This window comes from Malaclemys terrapin, chromosome 2, assembly GCF_027887155.1.
Source record: "Malaclemys terrapin pileata isolate rMalTer1 chromosome 2, rMalTer1.hap1, whole genome shotgun sequence".
In the NCBI taxonomy this organism is placed as follows: Eukaryota; Metazoa; Chordata; order Testudines; family Emydidae; genus Malaclemys; species Malaclemys terrapin.
Genome location: NC_071506.1, coordinates 106,686,543 through 106,712,997, shown reverse-complemented (window position 1 = coordinate 106,712,997; position 26,455 = coordinate 106,686,543). Strand labels below are relative to the sequence as shown.

General features: G+C 43.7%; 1 protein-coding gene across 1 annotated transcript in view; it reads left to right on the top strand.

The window, feature by feature from the left end:
• Window positions 1-26,455, top strand: part of CDKAL1 (CDK5 regulatory subunit associated protein 1 like 1) — a 774,423-nt gene that overhangs the window by 682,774 nt on the left and 65,194 nt on the right. The window contains exon 17 of the mRNA XM_054018031.1: window positions 181-250. Within this exon, the coding sequence (XP_053874006.1) occupies window positions 181-250 (70 nt within the window). The remainder of the gene's footprint in view (window positions 1-180; window positions 251-26,455) is intronic.

Genomic DNA, 26,455 nt, shown 5'->3' with positions numbered 1-26,455 from the left:
TCTTACTTTCTGTAGCAGATAATGAATCTGTATACGGTTTAGGCTAAAATGCCCAGTTTTTGTCATTGCATTCTTTTTTAAAGTACAGATTATATGCTTTGGTCTTTACCTTATGTCTATACTAAAAAAAAAAGTTCTGATCTGCTGTGTGGTGTTAAATATCAACTGTGTTTCATCCAGGAGGTGGCTGTATGTGGCAGAACAAGTGGTCTTTGGATATGAAGACTTTGGGGATCTTTTGGCACAAAAGGTACGATATAAGATTAATAGGGTGTCAGGAGATGGTGAAATTACAGTATTTCAGGTTTTTCATTGGAAAAAGTTTGAAAAGGCTGGCTGAGTTTGGAAGCCTATTCTCAACATATGGACAAAATATTCTCTAATATTTTCACTTCCTCTTTTGGTTCGGCAAAGGAGATCTGCATGTTTGCACTGAGCGCTCAGGGTGAAAGCCTTGCCCCATTGAAGTCACTGGAAATTTTCCTATTGACTTCATTAGAGCCAGGAGTTCACCCTAAGTGTTCATCAATGGGTGCTGGTTTTGAAAAGTCCTAGCCAATAAGAGAAGGACAGACTGGAATATACAGATTCATTCACCTGTAGATTTGAATCCAGTGGAAATGAGCAAAAGTTGCTTTGCAGAGGGTTGTTTGGTGACCCCTGTGAGATAAACTGTTGATTTAAATACATTTCCCCATGGACAGAAGTCCACACTACATAAAGCCTTCCCCAAATAGCACTAATTAGAAAATGGTTGATATTCTCATCTGGGTAACAAAGGTTTTGAATAGACATAGAGACCTATTAGACTCTTATACATCTCTTAATGTTTCTCCTGTGCTTTGAAAATATAACGAACTCTTAAGGCTGAGTATTGCTATTACATACCTCACCCTCCAGGACAGGGGTGATGCACATTGGCAAGCCGGCGTGAGGGACCTGGCACTACCACTATGCATGCTATACCTATTCTGTGCATAAACAGAGGTCCTCAGTTTGCAGGACTGTCAACCTGGCACTTTTCATGAATTCCCACATGTTTAAGAGAACAAGATTGTTGGAAGAGATCAATCCCTCCCTGGGAAAGCTAGCCTCCCAGTTGGAGAAAACCCAGTCAGAGGCAGAGTATATGAATCGTTAGATATGAAAAATAGTAAAATCAAGTCCAAAAGTGTGATTGATGGATCCTGGAGTCAGTGAAAAGACGCTGGCAAACCCCAAACTTGACAGTATCTCCCTGAGTCAGTGATTTTTATTGCACCTTCTATAACATGATCAGGAATGTAAGCAGTCCAAATTGGCTTCTTTTCCCAAGTTGGAGAATTCCAATTCATGCTTCTTGATCATGTTCAGAAAAAGGCCTTGATTTGAGAGACCAGCACAAGCTGGAAACTAGAGCTGAACATCTGCATCTGATCACTTCATGAAAGATTATGAATAAATGAGGCTGAGGCTTTTTGTTTAAACAGGAAAAGTAATAATAAAATGGAACAGGTAGGAGGAATGAAGAAACTGAAATTAACAAGCAAGAAAAACAACCGACCAAACTCAGCTACATATATATTTAAAAAAAAAAAAAGATCCAGGAGCTAACAAGACATGCACTTGCCATAAACCTCATTACTGTAGGCCACACTTGATACCCTTCCAGTGAATAATATCCCTCTCCACAAACAGTCCTATCGGAGTCAATGGGAATTCTTGTGGCATAAGTTACTACTGGGTGTAAGTGTAGCACAGTCTAGGCCTTTGTTTGTATGTTGCATCCCTTTTCTCCACCATGTATCTTTCCGGTCTATTTAGACTGCAGAGACTTCTTTGGGGGAAGGACCATGTATTTCTGTGTGTTTGTACAGCTCCTAGCACAATGAGGGCCTTATCCTCACTGATCCTCCACTATAATGTAATGTAAAGTATGATAAGTAGATGAAACTATAAAATCAAAATGCAACATGTTGACTTTATCAAAACAAAATGTTGATTTCCCTCCAAAAATTGGTGAAATCAGTAAGTTCCTGCTAAATGTTTCAATTTCACTGAATCGGCATTTTCTGACAGAAAACTGTTCTGTCGGAAAATGTTCGACCAGTTCTCTTTAAAGACTGGGGGAAGAATCTTGAATTGTATCTGAAAGAATGGGGAGCCACTGAAATGTGCAGGATTATGGCTGTGATGTTTTCTTGCTGGTTTTTCTTTCTTAACATGTAGGTTACTCTGTGTGTTATGCCATCTGGAGCTTCCACTTTCACTCTGCGGTTGAATGTGCTCCAGTAGGTCCTATGGGTAGGTGATCGGTGTATGGATCACAATGGATGGATCTTTGTCTAAGTGGAAAAGGCATAGTCTCCTGACAAGCTGAACATGGGAAAAGGAGTCTCATGCCACTGTCACTATATGTATATCCAGGATCAGTGATGAGTTGACTCAGGACTCTAAGATTTAGCACTATCTTGATATATGGTTAGGGGGCCTATTTCTATAAATGGCCTAATAAGAAAATAGAACATTAAAGCCTACAAACTTTGGAGAGGTCAAACAAATTTTACAGTTTGGGCTCATGTCTAGAATATGTGACGCATTAAAGAGTTCATACTGCTTATTCTTCTTCGAGTGATTGCTCATGTGTATTCCACAGGAGGTGTGCGTGCTCGCCACGTGCACCGGTGCCAGAAGTTTTTCCCTTAGCAGTACCCGTAGTGGGGGAGCCCCTAGTGACCCCTGGAGTGGCACCTCTATATCGCGCCATAAAGGGGGCTGCGCGCTCCCCCCACCCTCAGTTCCTTCTTGCCGCCAGTGAAGGTGCATTGGAACTTTGTGCTCCAGCATTGCTGTAGCGTCTATCCTTAGTAGTATGATCTTTGACCATAAATAGTGCATGGTCACTCGGTGTTTTCCCACCACATGACATCCTGGTTTTTAAAAGGGCTGGATTGGGCATTCCCTTACACCAGACCCCCGGTCCCGCTCTGGGACCTGAACCAAGTGCTTTCCCGCCTCACGGGTCCCCCCTTTGAGCCCTTGGCCATGTGTTCCTGGTCCCACTTATCTTGGAAAGTGGCGTTCCTGGTGGCTATCACCTCAGCTCGCCGTGTCTTGGAGCTTAGGCCCTGACCTCTGAACCCCCTTATACGGTCTCCCATAGGGATAAGGTCCAGCTCCGCCCGCACCAAGCTTTTCTGCCAAAGATAGTCTCGGCTTTTCAAGTTGATCAAGACATTTTCCTCCCAGTCCTCTGTCCTAAGCCCCATTCCTCCAATGAGGAACGACGCCTGCACATACTAGATGTGCATAGAGCGCTGGCTTTTTACCTAGACCAGACCAGGCCATTCTGGAAATCCTCTCAGCTTTTCATTGCATCGGCCAAGCGCATGAGGGGGCTACCGGTTTCCAACCAGCGGATTTCCTGCTGGATCACCTCGTGCATACGCACGTGTTAAGACCTGGCAGGGGTTCCCCCGCCTCTTATAGCGAAGGCTCATTCGACGAGAGCTCAGGCCTCGTTGGCGGCCTACATGGCTCATGTCCCTATTCAGGACATCTGTAGGGCTGCTACATGGTCCTCTGTCCACACCTTTTCATCGCACTATGCGATCGTCTCCCAAACGCGGGATGACGCACGCTTTGGTAGGGCGGTACTCCACCCTGGTAACCCTTAAACTCCTACCCACCTCCATCAGGTATAGCTTGGAGTCACCTATAGTGGAATACACATGAGCAATCACTCGAAGAAGAAAGGACAGTTACCTGTTCCTTAACTGGCGTTTTTCGAGATGTGTTGCTCAGGTGTATTCCACATCCCGCCCTCCTTCCCCTCTGTCGGAGTTGTCTGGCAAGAAGGAACTGAGGGTGGGGGGAGCGCGCAGCGCCCTTTATGGCGTGATATAGAGGTGCCACTCCAGGGGTCGCTAGGGGCTCCCCCACTACGGGTACTGCTAAGGGAAAACTTCCGGCACCAGTGCACGTAGCGAGCACGCACACCTATTGTGGAATATACCTGAGCATCCCATCTCAGGTAACTGTCCTTTCTTGAGACAAAGGTTATACTGTGAACAGTGAGTGGGACAACATGAATCCGTTCTCCTGGCAAGGGCAGTAGTTAGCGATAATATAAGTTACTTTGACTTAGCTGGATGAGGCTAAACTATACCAGTGTGTGGCTCTATAAATGTTATGTTGCAGTGCAATCCTTGCTTTTAGTCAGAAGTTCCTGAAATTGTTTCACTGGTATAGTGCTGTTGCCCTACGTTAATAGGAATGATGCAAATTGAATCCATTTGCTGAGGACTGTGAACTTCTATCAACAATACTACTGTAGAACCTCAGAGTTACGAACTGACCAGTCAACCACACACTTCATTTGGAACCGGAAGTACGCCATCAGGCCGCAGCAGAGACAACGCCCCTCCCCCCCCCCCCCCGCAAAAAAAAGAAAAGCTAAGACAGTACGGTACTGTGTTAAACATAAACTACTAAAAAAAGGGAAAGTTTTAAAAAGAATTCCAAGATAAGAAAACTGTTTCTGTGCTTGTTTCATTTAAATTAAGATGGTTAAAAGCAGCATTTGTCTTTTGCATAGTAAAGTTTCAGAGCTGTATGAGATCAATATTCAGTTGTAAACTTTTGAAAAAAGAACCATAACTCTTTGTTCAGAGATACGGCCATTTCCGAGTTACGAACAACCTCCATTTCCGAGGTGTTCATAACTCTGAGGTTCTGCTATATTCTCATCTTTCTCATATACACGCTGTCTCTCTCTAGGGAGTGTATGCTTGACTTGTGGTCGTCTCTTTGCGTCAGCTATTATTATATCATTTGCAAAATCCTCTGGCATTGGAGAGTCTCCAAGAAATGGCAGTAACTGGATTTCTCCATATCTTAGTTTAATTTTGTAGAAGCACATGGGGAAAAGGAAAACAGCAACTCTTTTTTAGTATTCAAACTAGATCACATTGCTGGAGAAACAATACATGTCAGCTACAGGCTTTTAATGCTAAATAACATTGTTTCATAAACATGCAGCTATTTTGTCCAAACAGTTTAATCAGAATGTTAAAAAATGTATTGCCCCAGTGGGACAGTTCTGCCATAGGCAGAGTTTTATTCTCTATTCTCTTACCTGAGCTGTAAGCAAGCAAAACATAAGAATCACTTATATTTTTTTATTAATCAAACATTTGTTTTGGGGCCTGAATATAGGAAATTATTTTTATGCATTATGCAAATGACATCTTAAATAAAAACTCACAACACTACAAAAACCCTTAAGCAACACCTAGCACTTCCTTGGCTGCTGACAAACAACACAAATTAACATAATCAAGATAATTAACTAGAGCTCCACATTGTTTTTTCATCCAATCTACTGCAGTTTGAAGGCTGCCTTTTCATCTCACTTCCTTACAGATTGAAGGTGCTGAGAGTAACACCTACTAAGTGTGGAGGTTTGAATGTAGATGGGAAGACAGACAGGCTGGGCTTTTTTATTTTTCATTATTAAAACATTAGATGAATAGTTATTACACTAGTGAAGCAGCATCAGCCTTCTGTTAGAGTATTTTTTTCCAATTTGCTCATATGTTTGTAACTCCTTTTTTATTCTTCTTCTTCCATATGGCAAATTACTGCCATTGAAAAACTTGTACTTTAAGTGAGAACATTTTTGGATGCATTGTGCTGGTGGCCCCAAAGAGAGGGTAATTATCTGTGTTGCTGGGAAAAGAAGAACATTATTTCTGGAGGCACAGCAGGCATTTTATTAAACAATTGCACCAGCTGGAAATAAATTATTGCCTTTATTTTAAACTACCATTTAGAAGTCTGATGCTTTTGTTTCAGTGGGAAACAAATATTTGGGAAGATTAGGTCTCCTGTGTTGTGTTTTACTGGGGTACCCTAGACTCAGGTAATTACCAGTGGTGTGGTTATTTGCTTCTGTTTTTTACCAAGGCTGTTATTACATATAAGTTAAAGATTGATCCTACTGTTATTCCCCTTCTGTGTGCTATTACTCACTCACTGTGAAGTCAGAAAGAGCACAGATAACAGGTGGATCATGTTTTTAATAGACATTTTTGTCCACCATGGTATAAAAAGCATTACCTGCAAAATGTTAACTGCATCACTTTGAACCCAGTTTGGTCTTATCTGTGGGAGTGCAGGAGGAGATGAGAACAGCAGTTACTGAGTCATATTTATCCCTGGTGTTATTCCACTGAAGATGAATTTGGCCTATTGGTTCTCCTATGTGCCCAACAGGTTAAAACCTAGGTGCCTGGGACTGGGAAAACGGGGAGGTGCTAAGTCTCAAAGAAAACGAGATTGCCCCAAAAGACACAAAGACTGCTCCCTCCCCCTTTGGACTTTATGGTGTAGGATACATTACTCTGTCCTTTGACACCTAGGACTTCCACTTCTGGAAGCTTTTTTTTATTTTACTGAAGACTGGATCTGGTACCTGAACTAAAAGTGTGGCTTGTCTTTCTGTGTCACTCCTCTGACTCATCACAGTGCAGTTATCACAATGTGGAACAAGAGAGATGAAAATAAAAATACCTCTGGGGGGAACCTGCAGTAATCACCTGAAGGTCATGCAAAGTACACTGGGCTTATGCAGTAGTGCATGTTGAACTGATTCATTAATCAAAACTCTTACTGTGTTCACAAAGAATAACTGACATTAGCAGAACTACGATACTTGGAAATCCAATATTAACCTTTCTATTTAATTACATCTGAGGTTTAAAGTCAGAAAGAAAGCCTTTGTTTACTCAGTGGAAAAAATGTCTCCTTTATTAAATAAAGCTAACTTTTTAGAGTAATCTACAGGGCACATTTGTATTTTAGTCATGAAATAAATCCCACCTACCCCACAACGTCACAATTTTGATCTGCTGGGGACAATGCCAAACCCTGAAATGGAGCAACAATGAGTTCCACTCTGGAAGGATCCAGATGGGAACTAGTAAAGGGAGTCTGGAAGAAGAGTTTAAACATACGATCACCATACTTTCCTGGAAGATTGCGGGGGGGCGGGGGAGAATGTATTAAAGATTTGTTGAAAATATAAAAAAAAGTTGGAGGCAACTGAAAAGAAATGGTAAGGACCTGAATTATATATTTTAAAAGAAATTAGGGAATTTTAATTATTAAAACTCCTCTGCCATGATTCCTACAAAAAACCTGATCCTGGTTGCTACCTTGTTCTCTCCACATATGTCTGCCTGTCACCATCTGTTGTCACTTGTCTTATGCATAGACCGTAAGCTCTTTGGGGCACTTGCTTTCTTTTTGTTCTGTGTTTGTACAGTGCTTAGAAAAATGGACCTTTGGCCCATGATTGGGGCTCTTAAATGCCAGTGCAATACAAATGATAACTAATAATCTTCAAGGGTTAGTTCCTGCTGTCCTTCCTCATGTTGAGTAGTTATAGAAGTCCCACCAAAATTAATAGGTCTTCTTGAAGAGTAAAGTATTACTCAGTTTTGAATAAGCGTGGCGTCTGGCCCTAAATCACACTTTTTACTGGAGGTATCTTTTGTAGTAACAGATAGCAACAAGAACTGGAGATGTCATGGAGATAATGATTTCCAACAAGAGGCTAAAGCACAATTTGTAGACTAGCCAAGTCTCCCTTGTCCCAGGTCCATATTCACTCTGAAGAGCCCCTTTCTTTTTATCTTCTTCACAGAGCTTAGATCATCCTATAGATTTTCTTTCTCTTAACCATCAACAACCATGAACACCTCAAAAGTATCTTCATTCTCTCCACCAGACCGATTGCTTTAATAGTCCTTTATTTGCCTCTCATCCCTGACAAGGCCATGATCAGACAGGATATTTTTTTTCCCTTCCCTGCATTCCAAGAAACATGATCAGCCTGGATATTCCCCTCTCTCCCATGCCTAGGCTTATAGGGGGTTGAAATAAACACCAGGCCTGTCACTGACCAGCAATGGACACAGAACAGCTTGGAACAATTCTTTTTCTGCAAGAGAAATAAAGTTAAAATCAAATGAAATGAGCAACCCATATATATAATCTTATTTATTAATAATGTTTATTACAGTAGTGCCAAAGGATTAACAAGAATGAGGCACATTGTGCTAAGCAATGTACAAACTCACAATAATAGTAAGCAGTCCCTACTCCAAATAGACAGGACTGAGAGGGAAGGGAGGGGATGACACACCTGTAGCATGAACAATATAATGGCAGCAATCAGCATGTTAGTTCCATTATTTTTTTTTTTGCCTTTGCTTTGTCTCTCTTTAATTTTCTTCAATCTTCCTTTAATTCTGCCCAATCCTTTCCTCCACTCCTTTCCCTTCCACAGTTCTCCATCTCTTTTTCCCCATCTCTTTCATTTCCCTAGATAAATCCAGCCTCTCTTCCTTTCCAAGCGGTGTCCCTCCTTACATACTCATCATTTCTAATTTTCCTTTTGAGAAATCATGCCATCCACAGACAGCGCTATATTCCTTTTCTTTCCATGACAGTAATGTTGTCCTGACAGAATCCAGACAGATTTATGGTATTAATACGTTGTTTTTCCGGCAAAAACTATCGTACGCCTTTCCAGTGTTCTGGATGCATTACTGAAAACTTCACCAACATCTCCTTCGTTTAATGCATAAGGTCACAGTGCCATCAATAGTGTCAATGCAGCTTTGACATCTTTCCAGCATCACTTGCCTATTCACTTCAGGATTCGTCTCAGCTCCTCTGTGTTGATGACCTCTGTAGCTATTGGTTTCTGTGACTGCAAGACATTGTGAAACAGAGACCTGTGTTCTTTTAGCTAGTACAAATGCTGGATCCTACTTGAAGCTGCTTTTTGAGAGAGATGATCCTCTTTAAAAACCTGAAACAAGATGATAATATTGCTGTAGTAGTAGTAATAATACCCAGCTGTTACCTAGCACTCTTCATTAGATCTCAAAGTGCTTTAAAAGTAGGGTGTCATTATCCCCTTTTTACAGTTGGGGAAATTGAGGCAGAGCTGAGAATAGAAATAGTTGATCATGTTTTTCAACCATCTATCCATGCTCCCTGCATCTATGGCGCATGTGGTAGATAGAGAGACCAGGACAGCTGGAAGCCTTACATGGTAGAATGGCTGTCATGTCCTCCCAAAGTGGTACAATAAATACTTCTAGCAGCACTTGCACAGAAACATGGAGAATTTGGTGGGTTTTCGCATTATAGTGATTCTATGTTAGCAGCTTTTAATTGTTCAGTTTCCATGTTTTAACCTTTTCTTGTATTTGTAATGGTAAATGATCAGTGACTGGAGAACAATGGAAACTGTGCCATGTATTCGGGGCAAGGGGAGGATGTTATTCCTTGTAGTAGTTCTATCATATGCAGCGTAGGGAGCTTGCTGAAAACAGCACCGTCTGCATATTATGAAAACTGGGACGATGAAGTCTGAGTGTGTATTTTGTTCTTCTTTTAAAAATAGTCAGTACTGCCAAACACAACTATAACTTTTCCTTTGTCTAAAGCAAATAAGAGACTTGATCTTCTGAACATGCGACATTAAGTGTTTTAATTCTATTTCCAGACTTGGGGCTCTTGTAGCTGCTTTAATTTCTCACTGCAGAACTTGCTGTCAGTCAGTCAAACAGCAACACCTACACTCTCTCACCATAGTAATTATCGATATTCCTTCTCCACTTCTTGCATACAAATACGTCTCTTCTATACAACAGGCCAGTTCCAAGCCTTGTTTTGATTAAGAAATTATCCTAACAGATCAGAAAAGAATGGCTGAGTAGCTGCGGGATAGGATTTTACCACCATTATAAAACAAATGTGGCGTGGATACTTTCTACTTTGCTGTCAAATACAATGCTGGGGAGCTCTGCAGATGTCCCAAAGGCTTTATCTGTAGATTTGGATAGTGATTTCTTCAAATTATGAAGTTACAGGCCATCAGATACCTGTTCTAAGTTCAGCTGGAAAACTGTAGTCATGCCAACTTCCCTGTGATAAGCTGAATTAAGCCTGTTAAATATTTGGCAGAGAGATGCTTAAAACCCTATCCATGAGTACTGCAAACCAAGACCAAAAGGGGAATGCCTAGAATGAATCAAAATTCCCCTATCCCACTATCAAAATTTCCACTATCCCAATGCTTTTCTGTCCCCTAAGAACTCTTAGGTTTATGAAAGGAAATGTATTAATTGAAAGAGAAGTGCTTCCCTGCAGAGAAAAGGATTATCTTTAAAGATTCTCCATCTCATAAGAGGCTTGCTTCATTAGCAGTCTTTTTTTGTCACCAATAAGCTGACATTGTCTGCATGGAACTAATCCTTCAAGCTCTGAATATGAGTGAGAGATCAGGAATCCAAGTTAGGCAGTAGTTGACCAAAATAGCACTTTGTATCCTTTCAGTTGCCTCAGGCTTTGTGGTTTCCATTCCTGAGAGATGCATCACCCCTTTGGTTTCTGATCTGGTCTTGTATCTGATAGTTAATTATTATGGAAACAGAGTGAAAGCTCTGTCTGCTAAAAGTTAGTGGGATTTTTTTACAACTGGTATTGCAATATATTTAGTGAAGTCCTTATAGAGAGACAGGTTTTGAGTGTGTTCTTCCCATAGATCTAGTGCTCTGTCCCTTTGGTGAATATGAAAGATCCTTACTCTTATTTTCCCCACTTTTAATTACTACTCTGCATATCAGGTGCAAAAGTCCTAGGCTTTATGAAGGATCGTGTAATCCACTGCCACTCCTTAATGACCAAAGGAAGAGTTATTGATTTAATAAACCCATCCCAGATACCTGTCCCATAAACCCATCCTCCCATCCCAAGTTCAAAGTGTGCTGCTTTTTGAGTAGCTCAGTCTGAGCTAAAGTAAAAGACCATACTTCTCTAATTGAGCCGAACAGGGCACTAAAATCAAGTGAATGTGTTGATATCCTACACGTTTTACAAACTGAACCGATCGAAGGTTCTGCATAGGATAACTGTGGTCATGCATCCCTTCCAGAACTTCAGTTACACTCAAGAAGATTCATCTGAGCATCATGCCACATTAAGAAACCAGTTCTGCAGAGGGGTAAATGCCTTTGTATAAAGAGTGCTCAGCACCATAAGTGCTCAGCTACTTGCTGAGTTCTGTGCAGTACAGTTTTTAATATATTCATTTTAACAATTATCATTGTACCTTCATTGCATTCTTTGCAAGGTAAATTATCAGCATTTCAGACTTTAGGGCCTACAGTATGACTGCTTTGAAATAAACTGATGCTGTGGTGCTTTTGTTTAGTTTCTTTACAAGATTTTTTTTTTAAATATATTTTTGTTTATATTGAAATAGAACAACAAATATATATTTGATCTTTTCAATTAAGAACAATTTGAATTGCCTGTGTTGCTCATGACCAAGTAGCACAAAAGGAAAATGAACAAATAAGTAGCTGTAAACAAAGAGGAAAGCAACAGGGGTAGCAAATAGGTTGATAAGATACTCCCATTAGAAGCTGTCTTCCAGAATTAATGTTTAAGCAGTTTAAAAAGTGGTGGTTTTAGGAAAACTACCCAGCTTTAAAGTTACAGTTATATGAAAGTGTTCTTTTTATTTTGTATTTTATTTTAGTTTTGCTGCTTCTAAAATTAAATTTTATCTGATTCATTAAAAACTATTTTAATTTAAAAAAACAAAAGGTTATTTTTAAAATGTATTTAATCCGTTATGGTGGTATCAGACTCTTCTTTCAGTGACCTAACTGCTCCACTGTATAGAGCTGACCAATTGTGAAAAATAGGGATATTCTGTAATATTTCCAGGATTATGTCAGCCCTGTAAGGAAACTTAGTGTTGCCAAAACATAACAAAAAATGTATTGGGCTGGTTGCCTCAGGCTGGTTATTGCTAGGATTTAGAACTTTTAGAGTCTTGATATCCAAAAGGATTATATACTCTTGGCTTTTACATGTGCTGTCCAAGAAAAGGGAGCTATAAATCATACCTTACAAAACTCACACTAGCTTTGATGCCAGTCAGAGTTGCCAAGTTTGTCTTACTGTGAAGCAGCTGTTTCATACACTAAAATAAATACTTAAAAGTAAGTCTTTGAAACAAAACAAAGGGGTGGGGGAGAAAAGAAAGGAGGGAGCAATAAAACAGTATTCCATTGTACGTTAGACTGAAGGAATAGTTCCCTGAAGCACCATCCGAAGAATTACCTGTTCTGTCTCATTAAATGAATACGATCAATGTGCAAACTTATGCAAGTTGAAAAATAGTAGTAACAACCAGGCAAGTTTTTTTGGACTGATAATACACAAAACGCATTGTCACTGTCTGGTATGGTTCTAGGGCATCAGGGTGCACTTTGACTAACCCACATTTTATTTGCTTTGGAACAACGTATATTTTAGAAACACAGAGAAATAAGTGGTGGATCCAGATATAATAGAGGCTCTGTGGCTGCAAACTCCTTCTCTCTTTAAACTGTAATTGTTGGCATTCACTCCAACTCTTTGCTTTGCCACAGGGACCCTTCTTAACATTCTGCTTCTTCCATTGGAGATAAACCTCAATGCCTGGAATAGAAGAAGCTATTCTTGTTTAACATCTCTTTGGTAGCTGTTGCATAGTGCCCTCTACCTCATTCTCCATTTTTGTGATGTGGCTTTGTGATGGGGTGTTCACTCCACACCAGTCTAGAAGGGGTTAATGAGGTAGAGGAGAGGCCAGTTAACTGGATATGCTACAGCTGATGGGAATTAGCTGGCCTATGTAACCCCTGAATAATGATGGAACCCAGCTTGGAAGAAACAGGTGAGGCTATGAAGCCAGGAAGCTGGCAGTAGAAGGGGGCTGCAGGAAAGGGGTCTGTAGCCACTCTCTGGAGAGTGGAGAAGGCGTAGGAAAAGGCAGCAAGGTTTAAGAAGATATAGAGCTTGGCTGCTGATTAGAGGGTCCCTTAGCTGTAACCTGGAGAAGGGGATGGGCCCAGGTTCCCCTACTAGCCACTGGGGAAGTGGCATGATTTGGACAGTGAAGGGAAGATGTTGGGGGGGAAATGCACAGTGACCTGTCTGGAGGACCAAGCCACAAAGACAGAGCACCCTGCGTTACAGAGAGAGAGTGGCAGCAGGGTGTGCAGTGAACAGTAGAAGGAAGCGTCTGGAAAGAGCAAATCCCAGATGTGACCATTAGACACTTAAGAGCCAGACCTTTGCTCAATGTCTTTTTGAATATACAAATATTTTTAATTTTATTTTTAAATTGCATTTCATGCAGGCTGAAGTTCTGTGTGTACATAGAAGGTACAACGGATGCAGCAGCAGTACATGCTGCCCCACCTCAGGGGCTCCACTTGAACTGGTGTTTTCTTATTGACATGGAGGCAGTAACCACCTTCTGCCGTGTTAGAGACTACTGGCTGGATGATATTTCCTTTTACAGGGTGTGACAAAGCTCCAAGCCTGTATTGGTGGGTCCCACGCTTCCTGGCGGATACAGTGGCCTCAGAAGCTCGCTAAGGCCCTCAATATGACCTCCCTTTCCCAGTATGGCAGCAAAGGTTACAGCTTATTGAGCTACTTTCATCACAGGCCAGTATGGGAGGTGGGAAGGTGGAATACCCACAGACTCTTTTGCTCCTTAGAGCTCCGTAGGCACAGTTTGGTTTCCTGCCTGTACCAAAGTCTGTTTCCTTTCTCCAAGGGATCTCTGTAGATCATGGGGGGAAGAGAGGAGGGAACCCGGGCCCGCCCTCTACTCCAGGTTCCAGCCCAGGGACCCTAATAATAGCAGCTGTTGGCAGCTTCCCTCCTCCACTGACGCTGCTTTGATTCCCTGGGTCACTTCCCAGTGGTACCCTTTTTCCAAGCTTCACCCTTATCTCAGGGTTCAGTAATGCTTCCTCTCCTCCAGCTCCTCTCACCTGGGCTCCTCTCAAGAGAGGACTGGAAAGGAGAGCTTTTAAAGCAGTATAAGTGGGACCTTAATTGGTTCCAGCTGTCTCCATTAGCCTAACAGCCTTAACTGACCCTTTGTCAGTTAATTGAGGTCAGGTGCCAGTATTAGCCTAACGACCTTAACTGGTTAAATTGGCGTCCGGTGTCTTGATTGGCCTGGAGTAGCCCTTGTTTGGCTATCCAGGGAACAGGGACCTGCTCATTCTGAGGCTGATATACCTGCCTTCCACTACCCTCCCCTGTCTGCAGCCTAGCGGGAAGGAGTGGTTGACCCGCTTCCCCTTTACCGGCCCTCTTCTCTGGTGTGTTTTCCCCTCCTTCCCTGCTCATCATGGCGGGGAACACAGCGGGCGAGCCCCCCCAGGTAGGCCCCGCCGCCCCTCCCCCGCCTGCTCCCCCCGACAACCCCTTTAGCCTCTTCCTCAACCGCCGCTGCCAAACCACCTGCCACCGCCCCCGCTGCGGTGTTGGCGGCGACGGGGTGACCTCCACTGCTGCCACGTCCCTCGCCCCCTCCGATTCTGGGGGAGCCGCCCCAGCCAGCAGGAAAGGCCAGGGCAAAAGGAAGGGAAAGAGCCCCGCTAAGAAGACTGGGCCCTCCATGGCAGGGGCTGCCCTGGCAGGTGGGGCTAGTTGTGCTGAGTATATACCTAGGGTCTTCGATGGGCTCATACTCAGGGGCTATCCCCTGACGTCACCACAGGTACACTTTTATTTTTAGCATGCTAGCTCAGTTGGAGCTAAGATATGTCTGCTTTAGCTGGAAATTACATCTTCCATCTCCAGTGTAGTCGTATTCTTAGTGTGGTAGTTCGTATCTCCATTTAAGTGCGTAACTATCGAGACTCAGTGGTGCCATATTGTATTGAAAACAACATAATGTTTTAATGGTATAGTCCTGAAAAAAAAAAAACTGTGTGAGATCTCCAACTATATTAATCTGCTTCAATCTTTGTTTCTTTCCTATAGTTATATACTTTCAAACATATTACTAAAGAGACATATTAACTGGAGGAAATTACATTAGCAAAATGGAATATCCATACAGTTAGCAGTAACTTGATATGGTCAGCTGGACTGTCCTTTTGACTTTCAGCATAGTGATGTTCTAATTGGCAGCCATTTTTAAGTTGGATTTAAATAAATATGGGTCAAAACTGGCAGGTAAAATTCAATTAGATCACTATGTCAGCTCCTATATTTGCATTCTGGGGATTGTGTGTAAAGTAGGTGTCAATGCATATATATATGCAATACAAATTTGAAATGCAGTTGATTATCTTCTATTGGGGAGCTGATTCTGGAAATGTCATTATCGTGTAATATATATGCATTGACACCTACTTTACACACAATGTAAACCAGATCCAATATTTAGCAGAAAATTCAGTTTATCAATCATTTAATTTGATACTTTGAGTTCTTCTTCAAGTGAAGATCCCAATATTGATTCCAAACATGGGTGCGCATGTGCTCCATGCACTGGAGCTGGAACAATTTTGTAGCAGTGTCCATTGATCCACACATGCATCGTGTGTTGTCCTAATGTCTGCAGCTGAGGCTATCAGAGGCTGTGCGGGCCGATGCTGCTCCAGTTCCCTCTTACTGCCACATGGCCAGAGTCGGAACTTCTGTTCCTCTGCGCTCTTAGCCTAGCTAAGAGAGTTGGTTGTCTGTTCTTCCTTCTTGTAGATAGTATTTTCTCTTGTTGTTGTAATATCTTAGTGTTGTGTTTAGTTAGGTTTGCTTTCGGACTTCTTCCCCCATTGGAGAGACCTCCCCTTCCGGGGATTATGCCCCGGCAAGTCGGCTTCAAACACTATGCTTCATGCCTGTGGTCCTTCTCGGTGAGCAACGAGCACCAACGGTGCCTGTACTGCCTCAGCAAAGCCCACGATGTAAGCCACTGCCCCATTTGTCAATCATTCCTGCCCCATACATGGGAAGCCAAGGAACTTCATCTCTGTAAGTTTCTAATGGAAGAGGCTATGCCCCAATATGTGCAGTCAGATCTGGAACTGCTGGAATGAGTGATGCTCCTCCGTCTTCCTCTTGGGCACAAGTTCCATCAGTAGTGCTACAGCCTGACAAGTCCCACCGTGAGCATAAGAAGCATAGCCATGGGCATAAGGGCTGATCCCAGTCCAGGACTGCCCCTAAATGCAGCTTTGCTTCCCTGAGTCAGGCCAGTTCAATCACACATTGACCCAATCTACTGGTGCCACCACCAGCCGCGGTCACCATTCTGGTACCATCATCGTTGCGTCTGCCGCTTGCGCCACCAACACTGTCAGGTTCCTCTGGTTTGTCCCCTGCACACCTGGCTGCCTGGAACCATTGCTGCCCACTGCAGAGCTGCTGCTGCCATACCTGAGTTCCCCACTGCTTTCGGGTTCCCCGGGCACCTCAGACCTGCTTCTCTTGTGGATGAACCTCTAGTGATCCTCCCAGAGAAGCACGCTCCTTCCATCCATCTTAGACTGCAAGTACCATCAGCTCCGCCACTGCCGAACCATCCTCCAAATCCCAGGGCTTCTCAGAGCTGGACCCCTCCTTCTCGCCTGTCCAGTCTCATAGTCCGGATCCTAGGGGCAGACCACCCTATCCTCTGGCTTACAACCCCATAGCCAAGCCATGGTACCGATACCCATGGGGTCTACCACTGCCCGGAGACCCTTATGCTTGACCCTACTGGCCACCCATACTAGGACTGTGCTGCACTGTCGGTGGCATCATATTGGCCATCCCCAGTCCGCAGTGCACCCTCCTCGGTTTACGAAAAAGGGGAGGAAGAGCTGGTGCAGTCAATACCGCCAGTTCCACTGGTGCCTCATCATCACTAGATGAGGTGCTGATTCCAGCCTTCCTTTCCATTCCTAATGACCATGAGCATTACCTCAAGCTGCTTCATCGGGTGGCAACAGATCTCTGACTCCTGGTGGAGGAGGTCCAGGACATGCACCATCAGCTCCTAGATATCCTTCAACCACAAGGACCCTCCCAGACTGCCCTTCCCATCTGTGAGGCCATCCTGCAACTGACGCAGATGGTCTGGCACATGCCAGCCTCCTGTGCTTCTACCCCAAAGCACACAGACAGGTGATACTTCGCCCTGTCTAAAGTGGCAGACTTCCTTTTCACCCTAACTCCCCGCAGCAACGGAACACACTCACCAACATCATCTCAAGTCCACCCTTCCGGCCGGACAGGGTGGTGAAGAAAATGGACCTCTTGGGCAGGAAGGTCTACTCTTCCGCAGGACTCCACTTTCGTATTGCCAACTACCAGGCCCAGTTGGTGGAATACAGTTTTCACAAGTACTCCAAGTTCTTAGAGTTTAAAGATTTTCTGCCACCGGAAAAGCAACAACCATTCCAGGCACTGCTGGATGAGGGGAATCTGGTGGTCAAAGTAGACCTTCAAGCGGTGGTGGGTGCTACCAACACTGCTTCCCACTCCCTGGCGACCAGCGTCGTACTCTGTCGGGATTCCTGGTTCCAATCGTCTGGATTCCATAAGGAGGCCCAGACCACTCTTGAGGACCTCCCCTTTCGTACCCACAAACTCTTCAGGAACAAGACGAATGAATCCCTCCATTCTCTCAAGGGTTCTCGCGCTACTTTGAGATTACTTGGCATTTACACCATGGCCCTGAGCCATCGGCAACAGCAGTCGTCCTTCTGCCCCCATTCCTATGCCCCCTATCCACCCTACTTTCAATGCCAGCAAGAGCCACCCCAACAGCACCAGCACTCTCAGCAACCACGCTACTCCGCCACTGCCACCTCTGCTTCATCAACCATCCCACACCTCCGGTGTAATCAGCAGTTTTGACTCCCAGGCCAAGACCTGCAAACCTTCTCCTATCCTTCCCCAGTGTTCCATCTTTGGGGGCCGTTTGGCCCACAATTGGGGCAAGATCACCACAGGCAGTTGGGTACTAGACATTATCCATCAGGGTGTAGTGGTTCTGTGGTCATCATTCCCTGTCAGGCTCAGAGGGAGGCCACTCTGCCTCACTACATCAAACAGCAAGCAGTCAATTAGGCTAGGGCTCTGTCCTTCTGGTCAGGACAGAGCGGTCAGGACAGAGCAGCATACAATCTATTGCCCAGCCTCTTGGTTGGGACAGGCAGTAATTTACGGTATATAGCTCTGGCTATCTGTGTAGGGCAGAGTAACAGGGAATCTTTAGCCTAAGCCTCCTGGCTGGGGCAGACTGCAATTTACAGTCTAGTGGCTCTGGCCGTCTGGGTGGGGCAGAGCAACAAACCGTCTTTAGATTCAGCTTTCAGGCTGGAGCAGACAGCAAACACAGTCTGAGACCCACAGCCTCCTGGCTGGGGCAAGCATCAAACAGGGTACAGGCCTGCCGGCCTAGGGTGAGTAGGCTGCCTCCCCAGGGGTGGGGTTGGCAGCAAGGGGATGGGGGACCCAGGCCCACCCTACTCCACTGGGTCCCAGCCCAGGTCCCTACCAATGGGGAGTGGTCCCAACACAGGGTTAGTGGGGAAATGACCGAAACACACTGACTCCTTTCCCGGCAACCCAACTGGACTAAGCTTATGCCCAAATAAATTTGTTAGTCTCGAAGGTGCCACAAGGACTCCTTATTGTTTTTGCTGATACAGATTAACACGGCTACCCCTCTGAAACCTGGTTTCCCTGGGTAACTTCCTACCATCCTTCCTTGGGGTTGCTCCGTAGTCCATGGGTCCTCAGTTTCCTCAGGGTAAACGGTGTACAGCAGTCCCAGCAACTCCTCTTCACAGTCGGTCTCCTTCGGGGGCAGGCTGCACCACTCAGTCGCTGATCCGGAGTTCGGCAGTGAGGCAGGATTGTATGCCTCCACCCCTGGCTCTGACCCGCTCAGTTGTGACCTCTTTGCGAGAACCATAAACTCCCCTTTATTGCTCCAGGCGATGCCCTTCTCTTTCCCTGGACCGGCAACCTCAGCTATGCCTTACTGCCCATTCCCCTACTCCTGCAAGTCCTGCACAAGATTCACTGGGACCGAGCAATGGTCATACTGATAGCTCCCTTTTGGCCTTGCCAATATTGGTTCAGAGACCACCTCCACCTTTCCGCTTGCCCCCCAATCTGCTTCTGCACACATCCGGATCTCCTCACGCAGGCTCAGGGACGACTGGCACCCCAACCTGAGTCCACTCCACTTCATGGCTTAGTATTTGGATGGAGCTCATGAGTAGACCGGGCATGCTCCACCCCAATGCACGAGATCCTCATGCACAGCAGGAGGCTGTCAACCAGGGCTTGCTATCACCACCTGGGCTCATCCACCACCATTACCTGTTGGACTCCATATCCATTCCTATTCTCCTTGACTACTGTCTCCAACTCAAATTCTCGGGCCTCACCCACAATTCCATATGGGTCCACCTGGTGGTGCTCAGTGCCTTCCTCTCTCCAGTGGACGGTTGCTTTGACTTCACTCACCAGACCACCATTCGTATCCTCAAAGGTCTGCTGGTGCCCACCCCTTCCTGCAACCTTAACATCGCTCTCTCTTCCCTTACCAAGCAACCCTTCACAACGTTCTCTCTCTCCCACCTCTCAATGAAGGTGATGATATTGGTGCCTGACAGGTTAGTGCGACATGTTAGCGAATTGGTGGCTATGATAGCTGACCTCCCCCAACACCATCTTCCACAAGGATAAGGTCTACTTACGCCTGCACCCCAAATTCATCCCTAATGTGGTGTCCACATTCCATCTCCTGGTCTTCTATCCCAAACCTCACACCTCCTGCAGAGACAGAATTTGCACTGTGCACCAGCCTTCTATTGGCAATACACCCATGCCTTTCGCACTTCACCCAGGTTCTTCGTTGCCATTGCTGAATATTGCAAGGGACAAGCCCTCTCCTCGCAGCGCATCTCCAAATGGATCTCCTGTTGCATTTACAAATGCTACACACTCTCTAAGATACTTCCACCTCCTGGAGTTACAGCTCACTCTACATGGGCACATTTTTCCACGTTGGCCTGCCTTGCGGAGCTCTGTCTAAACCTTTATCTCTCACTAGGTTGAGAGATACACATCGTTGGCTATGCTGTCTTGCAGACTATAACTTCTTGCGAATCCTCACACCCACCTCTGTGCTGATAACTGCTCGCTACTCACCCACGTTTGGAATCCATATAGGGACCATCACTTGAAGAAGAGGGGGTTTCTTACCTGTAACTAGAGGTTCTTTGAGATGGATGGTCCCTCTTTGGATTCCAACACCCGCCCTCCATCCCCCCTCTGCTACAGATTACACTGCTTAGTGGTAAGAGGGATACTGGGCAGTGTCAACCCGCACAGCCTCTTCTAGCCTTGGCTGCAGACACGAGGAAGACGCACATGCAGGTCAATGGACATTGGTACAAAATTGTTCCGGCTTTGCGCACCCACATTTTGGAAACCAAATAGGGACCACACATCTCAAAGAACCTCGTTACAGGTAAGTAACCTCCTTACTCCTCCTTGCATGAGGCTAACATAACTGAATTTGAAACTTAATATTGAATATTAATAACATATACGTGGGCCAAGTGTCTGCCTACAAATGAATGAAATACCTGGGCACCTCCGGAGTATTCAACAACAATGTTAATAATAAACTCTCATTTTCTTCCTTTCCAGCCTGCAGAAAAAATAGCTTTATTCATCTATAGGTTTTTTTGTGTGTAGAATGTATTGAAGGGAAACTAAATTAAAGAAATAAATTTTGCAATTAGTTCTGTAGACCATGAGGTTTGGGCTTGTTCTTACGACTTTACTTGAGCAGTGAGTTCCGTAAGGTAAGCCCAGATGCTGTGGAATTTCTGTCTCCCAATTTTTGACATTTTTCGAATGGAACCCAAGTGTCATGGGAAGTCATGCAAGACAATCTCTCAGGTGTGCAAGGACAATCCCATGGATATCAGAGACTCTGAACTAGACTGATCAACAGAGAACCAATGCAGGGAGCAGAGTACAGGGTGGGTGATCTATGCAATTGAGGAGATGAGCTGCTGCTTTTTGTACTAAATTGGAGATTTTTCAGGCTATGTAGCTTCATAATGGGCCAGATCCTTAGGTGTTTTAAACACTGCTTGGTGTACCCAAAGGGAAGGGGGGAACATAGGCAGATTTCTGCCACTTTTCCACCCTTCTGATCCCAAGGACAAGTGGGGCTTGTTCAAAAGAAAATAGAGCAGCCTGAGAACCATTTTGGTAACCCAGGATTCCCAGAGATTAATACACTTTGGCAATATTCCTTATGCTGGGGTGAGAGCCAGCTGCAGTTGGCAAAGAGCCACCTATTATGTCAGCTTTCTGTCCCCTTACTGCCTCTCGAACAATACAAAAGCGATGGAGACGGACAAAGGATCAGGCCCAACGAGTTGCAATATTCAAACGTAGAGATCACAGATGCATTAATCACTCGGGCCTGGTCTGTGACTGACATGATGGGGCACTATCTTCTTGTCAGTTGTGGATGGAAGTGGACATTTTTTGCCTTCACAGCTATTTGACTATCCAGAAGCATTGAACAGTCCAAAAGGACCCCACAGCTGTAGACCAAGTAACAATCATATGGCAGATGCCCTTGATAATCGGGTTTGTTACAGAGAAAGAGTTCTTCAGAGCATCTCAGCAGCATCCCCTCCATCTTGCTAGTTCAGCTTTAGCCAGCTGTTCTACATGCAGGTGTTAATTTTGGCTGGACATTGAGAATGCTGGGTGATGTGCTGTTTACATTGGACATAAAAGAGCTTTAGAGTTGGGTGTTGTCTGAGCTTCAGCCCATGTTTAACCAACTCTTCCAGTGACCTCACATAGATGTTGAATAATATGGGGTTAAAAACTGATCTAGTTGGTTCATAGTATGGATGAGCTATCTACTGTTGATGCTCTATTGCACTACTGGGCTCAGTTATTCTCATTTATAAGGCCATAAGTAATTGCTGGACTGAAAAGATAAGTCCCTGTCCAATACACGGCTTAAATATTCAGCCCCATCTCTCTGTCATTCTCTGTTCTAAATAAAATACTGCTTTGTTTTTCTAACCAATCAATACTATTTTACTTTGGGGCCGTTCCTGACAAATTATTCCGTGTTTGCTATGCTGCAGGAAATAATAAGTTATGGTTGATTCTGTTAATTGCTTGTATTTTTTGCAGTATTAGGATTGTGACTCACCACGCGCCCACACCAGATCCTGAACTTGGCCTCAACAACCTGAACAGTTTATTCTTTATAAACTATTCCCTGGTTTAGCAAGGAAGGATCCAGCAAGAGCTTTCCGCTGGTATTCAGTACTTTTATGTTCATATCAATACCCAATAAATATACCAAGGGAGGGGTTAAAGAATGTAAGGTGTAACAGGTCAAATAGCCTGTTGGAGTAGGGTTAAATGAAAAGGGGGGAGGGGATATTGGTTCAATCTCAATAGGTTAAAGAACTGATTTTTTTGTGGCATCTCTGATCTTGTTTTGACGTTTCTTCCCCATCAGTGATTTTTCATATAATCCCTCTTTTTATGACCTTATAGTGTATTGTGTGACGGGCATACAGAATTTAGATTTTAAACAAACCACATACTACGTTAATTGGCTCTTCAGTTTTCTTATATCATCTGTACGAACTGCATTGTCATGTTGCAATAATATAGTGTAAAGATAACATCATCGTATTTCATCATAGTGTCACTAAGAATGTATTGTCCTTTGTGACTTTCTCATATTGACAGTGCAGATCCTGCTTTGAATCTCTTGGTGTGTAAGTGGTCACTTATGCCCTTCCCCTCTTTTAGAGAATAACAGTAGGTATCAGTTTATGTACAGAGGTCACTTTGCACACTGGGTGTAGCTCCGAAAACGAGCCAGGGTGGATGGGATATGGGCAGACGGGAACAGCTTCAGGAACTGTTAGGGAACCACTCCCAGCTAGTTACAAAATTATTTCCATGTGAGCTAAAGCTCTGAGTGGAAACAGAGTTCAGTATTCTCCAGCCACATATGGAAAGATTCTTTTACTCAGCATATTTTTTTTTAATGCAGTGGCTATTCTAAAAAGCAAAAGGGAATCCCTGGTGAGCTCAGCCTAATTCTTATAATGCTCTTATAACTCTGCTCTTTTTTACAGCAATGCTAGCGTCTGAACTGCAGGAACAAATCAAAGGCTATGGCTGTAGTTGTACATCTACTGCATTCTTCTGGTATGCTTTGAGTGACCATGGTTGATAAAAGGCTTTTTGCCTCTAGCATGAACACTGTCTGTGTGTATTTCATGCTCAGGATTGCTTTTATGTACATATTTACAGTAGTCTAATGCTTTCACTTCCTGTAAGCGCTCGCGCTCTCTCTCTCTCTCTCTCTCTCTCTCTCTCTCACACACACACACACACACACACACACACACACACACACACACACACACACAAAATCTTACTGAAATAAAAAAAAATAAGCTGGGGGGGAGAGACAAAAGAACAAAAAAGTAAAGGACTGGGAAGGGAAAGGAGGACTGTCCCAAGATACAGTCCTTTTGGCTAGAAGTAGGAAGGAGCATTAATATGGTCATAGAGAAGTCTTTAAAAATTACTTCCCAGAACTGTGTTTTGGAGTCTCTCCCCTCATCACAGAAAGCTTGGTTCTATAGAGCAGGGCTTGTAGCCAAATGACTCCTATTGCCTAGTGGAAGAGGAGTCTGCCTCAGGGGATAGAAGCTGGGCTCAATGAGTTGGCTGAATCAGTAGGTAAAGAATGGGTTAACATTTAGGAGAAGGACCTCAGATAAATTTGAAAAGATTTGGTCTCACTTTTTAGAAACCTTTGATTAATCCCTAGCAGATGGAAACCAAGACATCGCTCTCCTTTTCCTTCCCTTCCCATTTCTCATGATGCTTCTGACTTTCGTGTTCTAGTACTACAGGTTGTAATAATGTGTGAAGACTGCACACATCTAGCTGGCTGAACCAAGGGCTCTGTTTAAGTTACATATATGGTGCTCAGCTGGGGCATGAATTTATGATAGGCTGAGCACCCTCCATTCCCACTGAAGTTACCGGCCACGTGCAAAAAAATTTTTTTAAAATTGTTTGTGCCCTTTTTTTGATGTTTGTTGTATAAAGAAGGTCTCAATGGTTGTTTGGGTTAGGTTGGGGGCAGGGGGCGGGGACGGAGGAAGAGGGGGGTGAGACCAGATGCAGAGGCATACTGGTTTTTTGACTCTTGAAATATCAGGAATATTAAATCTGGTCTTTCCTGATTCGGCAGAAGGATTTCTTGATGGTCTCAGCAATGTCCGTTGTGAGCAATTTTATCTTAATTAAAGCTGCTTGAAAGTAATAACAAGGATAAGTTTTCTCCTACATGTTCATTAGACAGAGTTCATAGATGTTAACAAAAAATACACAGTTTGACTAAAAGTCCCTCCTTCCGTCAGTGCTGAACTTCTAGTCTTTTATCTTGTGATGTCATCATCTTGCTAGTTCTCCAGTCACCACAGAATCTTCCAGTGTAGACAAGACCTTTATTGCTAATGTGAATTGGAGGCAGAATGCTTCTAGTGTGAAAAATCCCCAACCCTAATTTTCAGTTGCCTTTATACACCATTTATACAGCAAATAAAAGAGTACAGACCTGTTTTATATTCCTTTCACTGGTCAGATTTAAAGGGAGTTCGCACTCAACTCCTCATAGATTGGGCATTAACTGTCTCTCTCCAGGTTTCATCTGTTCTGTGAAGCAATTAGTTGGGTGCCACTTTAAGAGTCTTCAAGATGAAGCAGATGTGGGAAGGCTAGAAAACTAGAATTTAAGAGAACTCATGCCATTTTTGACTATACCTGTTTGAATAATAATAGCTTCCGATAGTGCTCATCATCCTAACTACTTGGACAATGAACATACCTTATACCAGAGTATAAGGTAAACAGTTCATTTACACACACACCTCGCAGTTTGAATATACAGCTAAATCTCCACCAAACTTTAATGCCTCCACAGGCACCAGTAAAGGTGATTTGCATTTAATTGATTAGGGTAAATATGATTTAGCGCACCAATGAGAAATTACAAGGTGTTTAGGTATCAGACTGAAGTAATGAGTTATTACTCTGTTTTATAGGTCAAGGCCAATGCTATATTTGATATCAACTTGTGACCTTGTGCACTTCTGCCTGAGGTCAAATCAGGCCTTCAAATAAAATAATTGACCTGCTGATTGTAAAACAAAGAGAGGAATTTAGGTTGTGACAGTCTTGTCATCTCTAAAGACTTACATCTTTAGTAAACTCCGTTTTAGGATATTTATTTGGTTTAAATGAGTGAGAGAATTGCATTTGGAAAGCCTGGGGAGGAGGGAAAACAAACATATCCCAAGTATTTATTTATATAAGTGTCCTTTACCATGAGCAGTGTGACTTGGTGTGCCTAGGGCAAAAAAGAGAGCAGATACTCCCAAGACTAGTGGGTAACACTGAAGTTAAACTTCCCAACAAGTCACAACTGTGCTTCTGATTCCCCACACTGGTTATCAAGAAGAAAAAAAGAAATCACTCAGCCCCTCCGTTATTGCATTCCAGTTCTCTGGCTTCCGGTCAGCACATAGGTCCAGTACAGTGAGAAGTTATTTTAAAATAACTCTGCTCACATATACAAAATGTTATTCTGATCCCAAAGGATCAGCCACATTACCAGGTCAGTATAAGTTTGGATCTTACCCAAAATACCACGCTGCCAACCAATCCTTTAGTATCTAAAACTAAAGGTTTATTATAAAGAAAAAATAAAGAACAAGCAGAGAGCTGTTAAATGGTAAAACAGTCACATACATACAAAGACTTCAAAGTCCATATATCAGGTTCTTAGCAGTATTGGTGAGTTTGCTGGCTTGAAAGTCCCTCTGGAATACATCCACAGCTTGCATGAGTCATTCAGTCCTCTATTCAGAGCTTCAGTTTGTAGCAAAGTTCCTCCAGAGATAAGAAGCAGAATTGAAGACAAAATGGAGAAGATGCAGCAGCCTTTTATAGTCTTTTGCCATGTGGCTTGTGCTTCCTTTGTCGCCAACACAAGCTTCCCACCACATGGCTGGGCAGCCTTAGTTCTGTACATGGGCATGCCCCTGTATGCCTTGCTGAGTCACAAGGTGTACCCCTTGCCTTCTCTCAGTGGGTCAGTTGTATAGCTGATGGTGCTTAATGGGCCATCAAGCAGGCTAGGCAATGCTGAAACTGTCTCGGGGTGTCACCCAGAAGCATAGCACAAGTTTTGAAATACAGACATACATACATATCTATAACCCACAATACAAAGGTGATACAAACATATAAACAAGATTATCCTATTTAGCAAATTATAACAATTTTGCAGATACCTTGCATGGCATATCTGGCATAACTCACTGCAATTTTACTATATTGATATTCATAATATCCGCAAGTGTCCCCCAGATTCCATACAGCGTCACAAGCAGTATGTGGGGAAAATTATAACAGCTGGGTTGGGTTTGTTTTTTTCCCC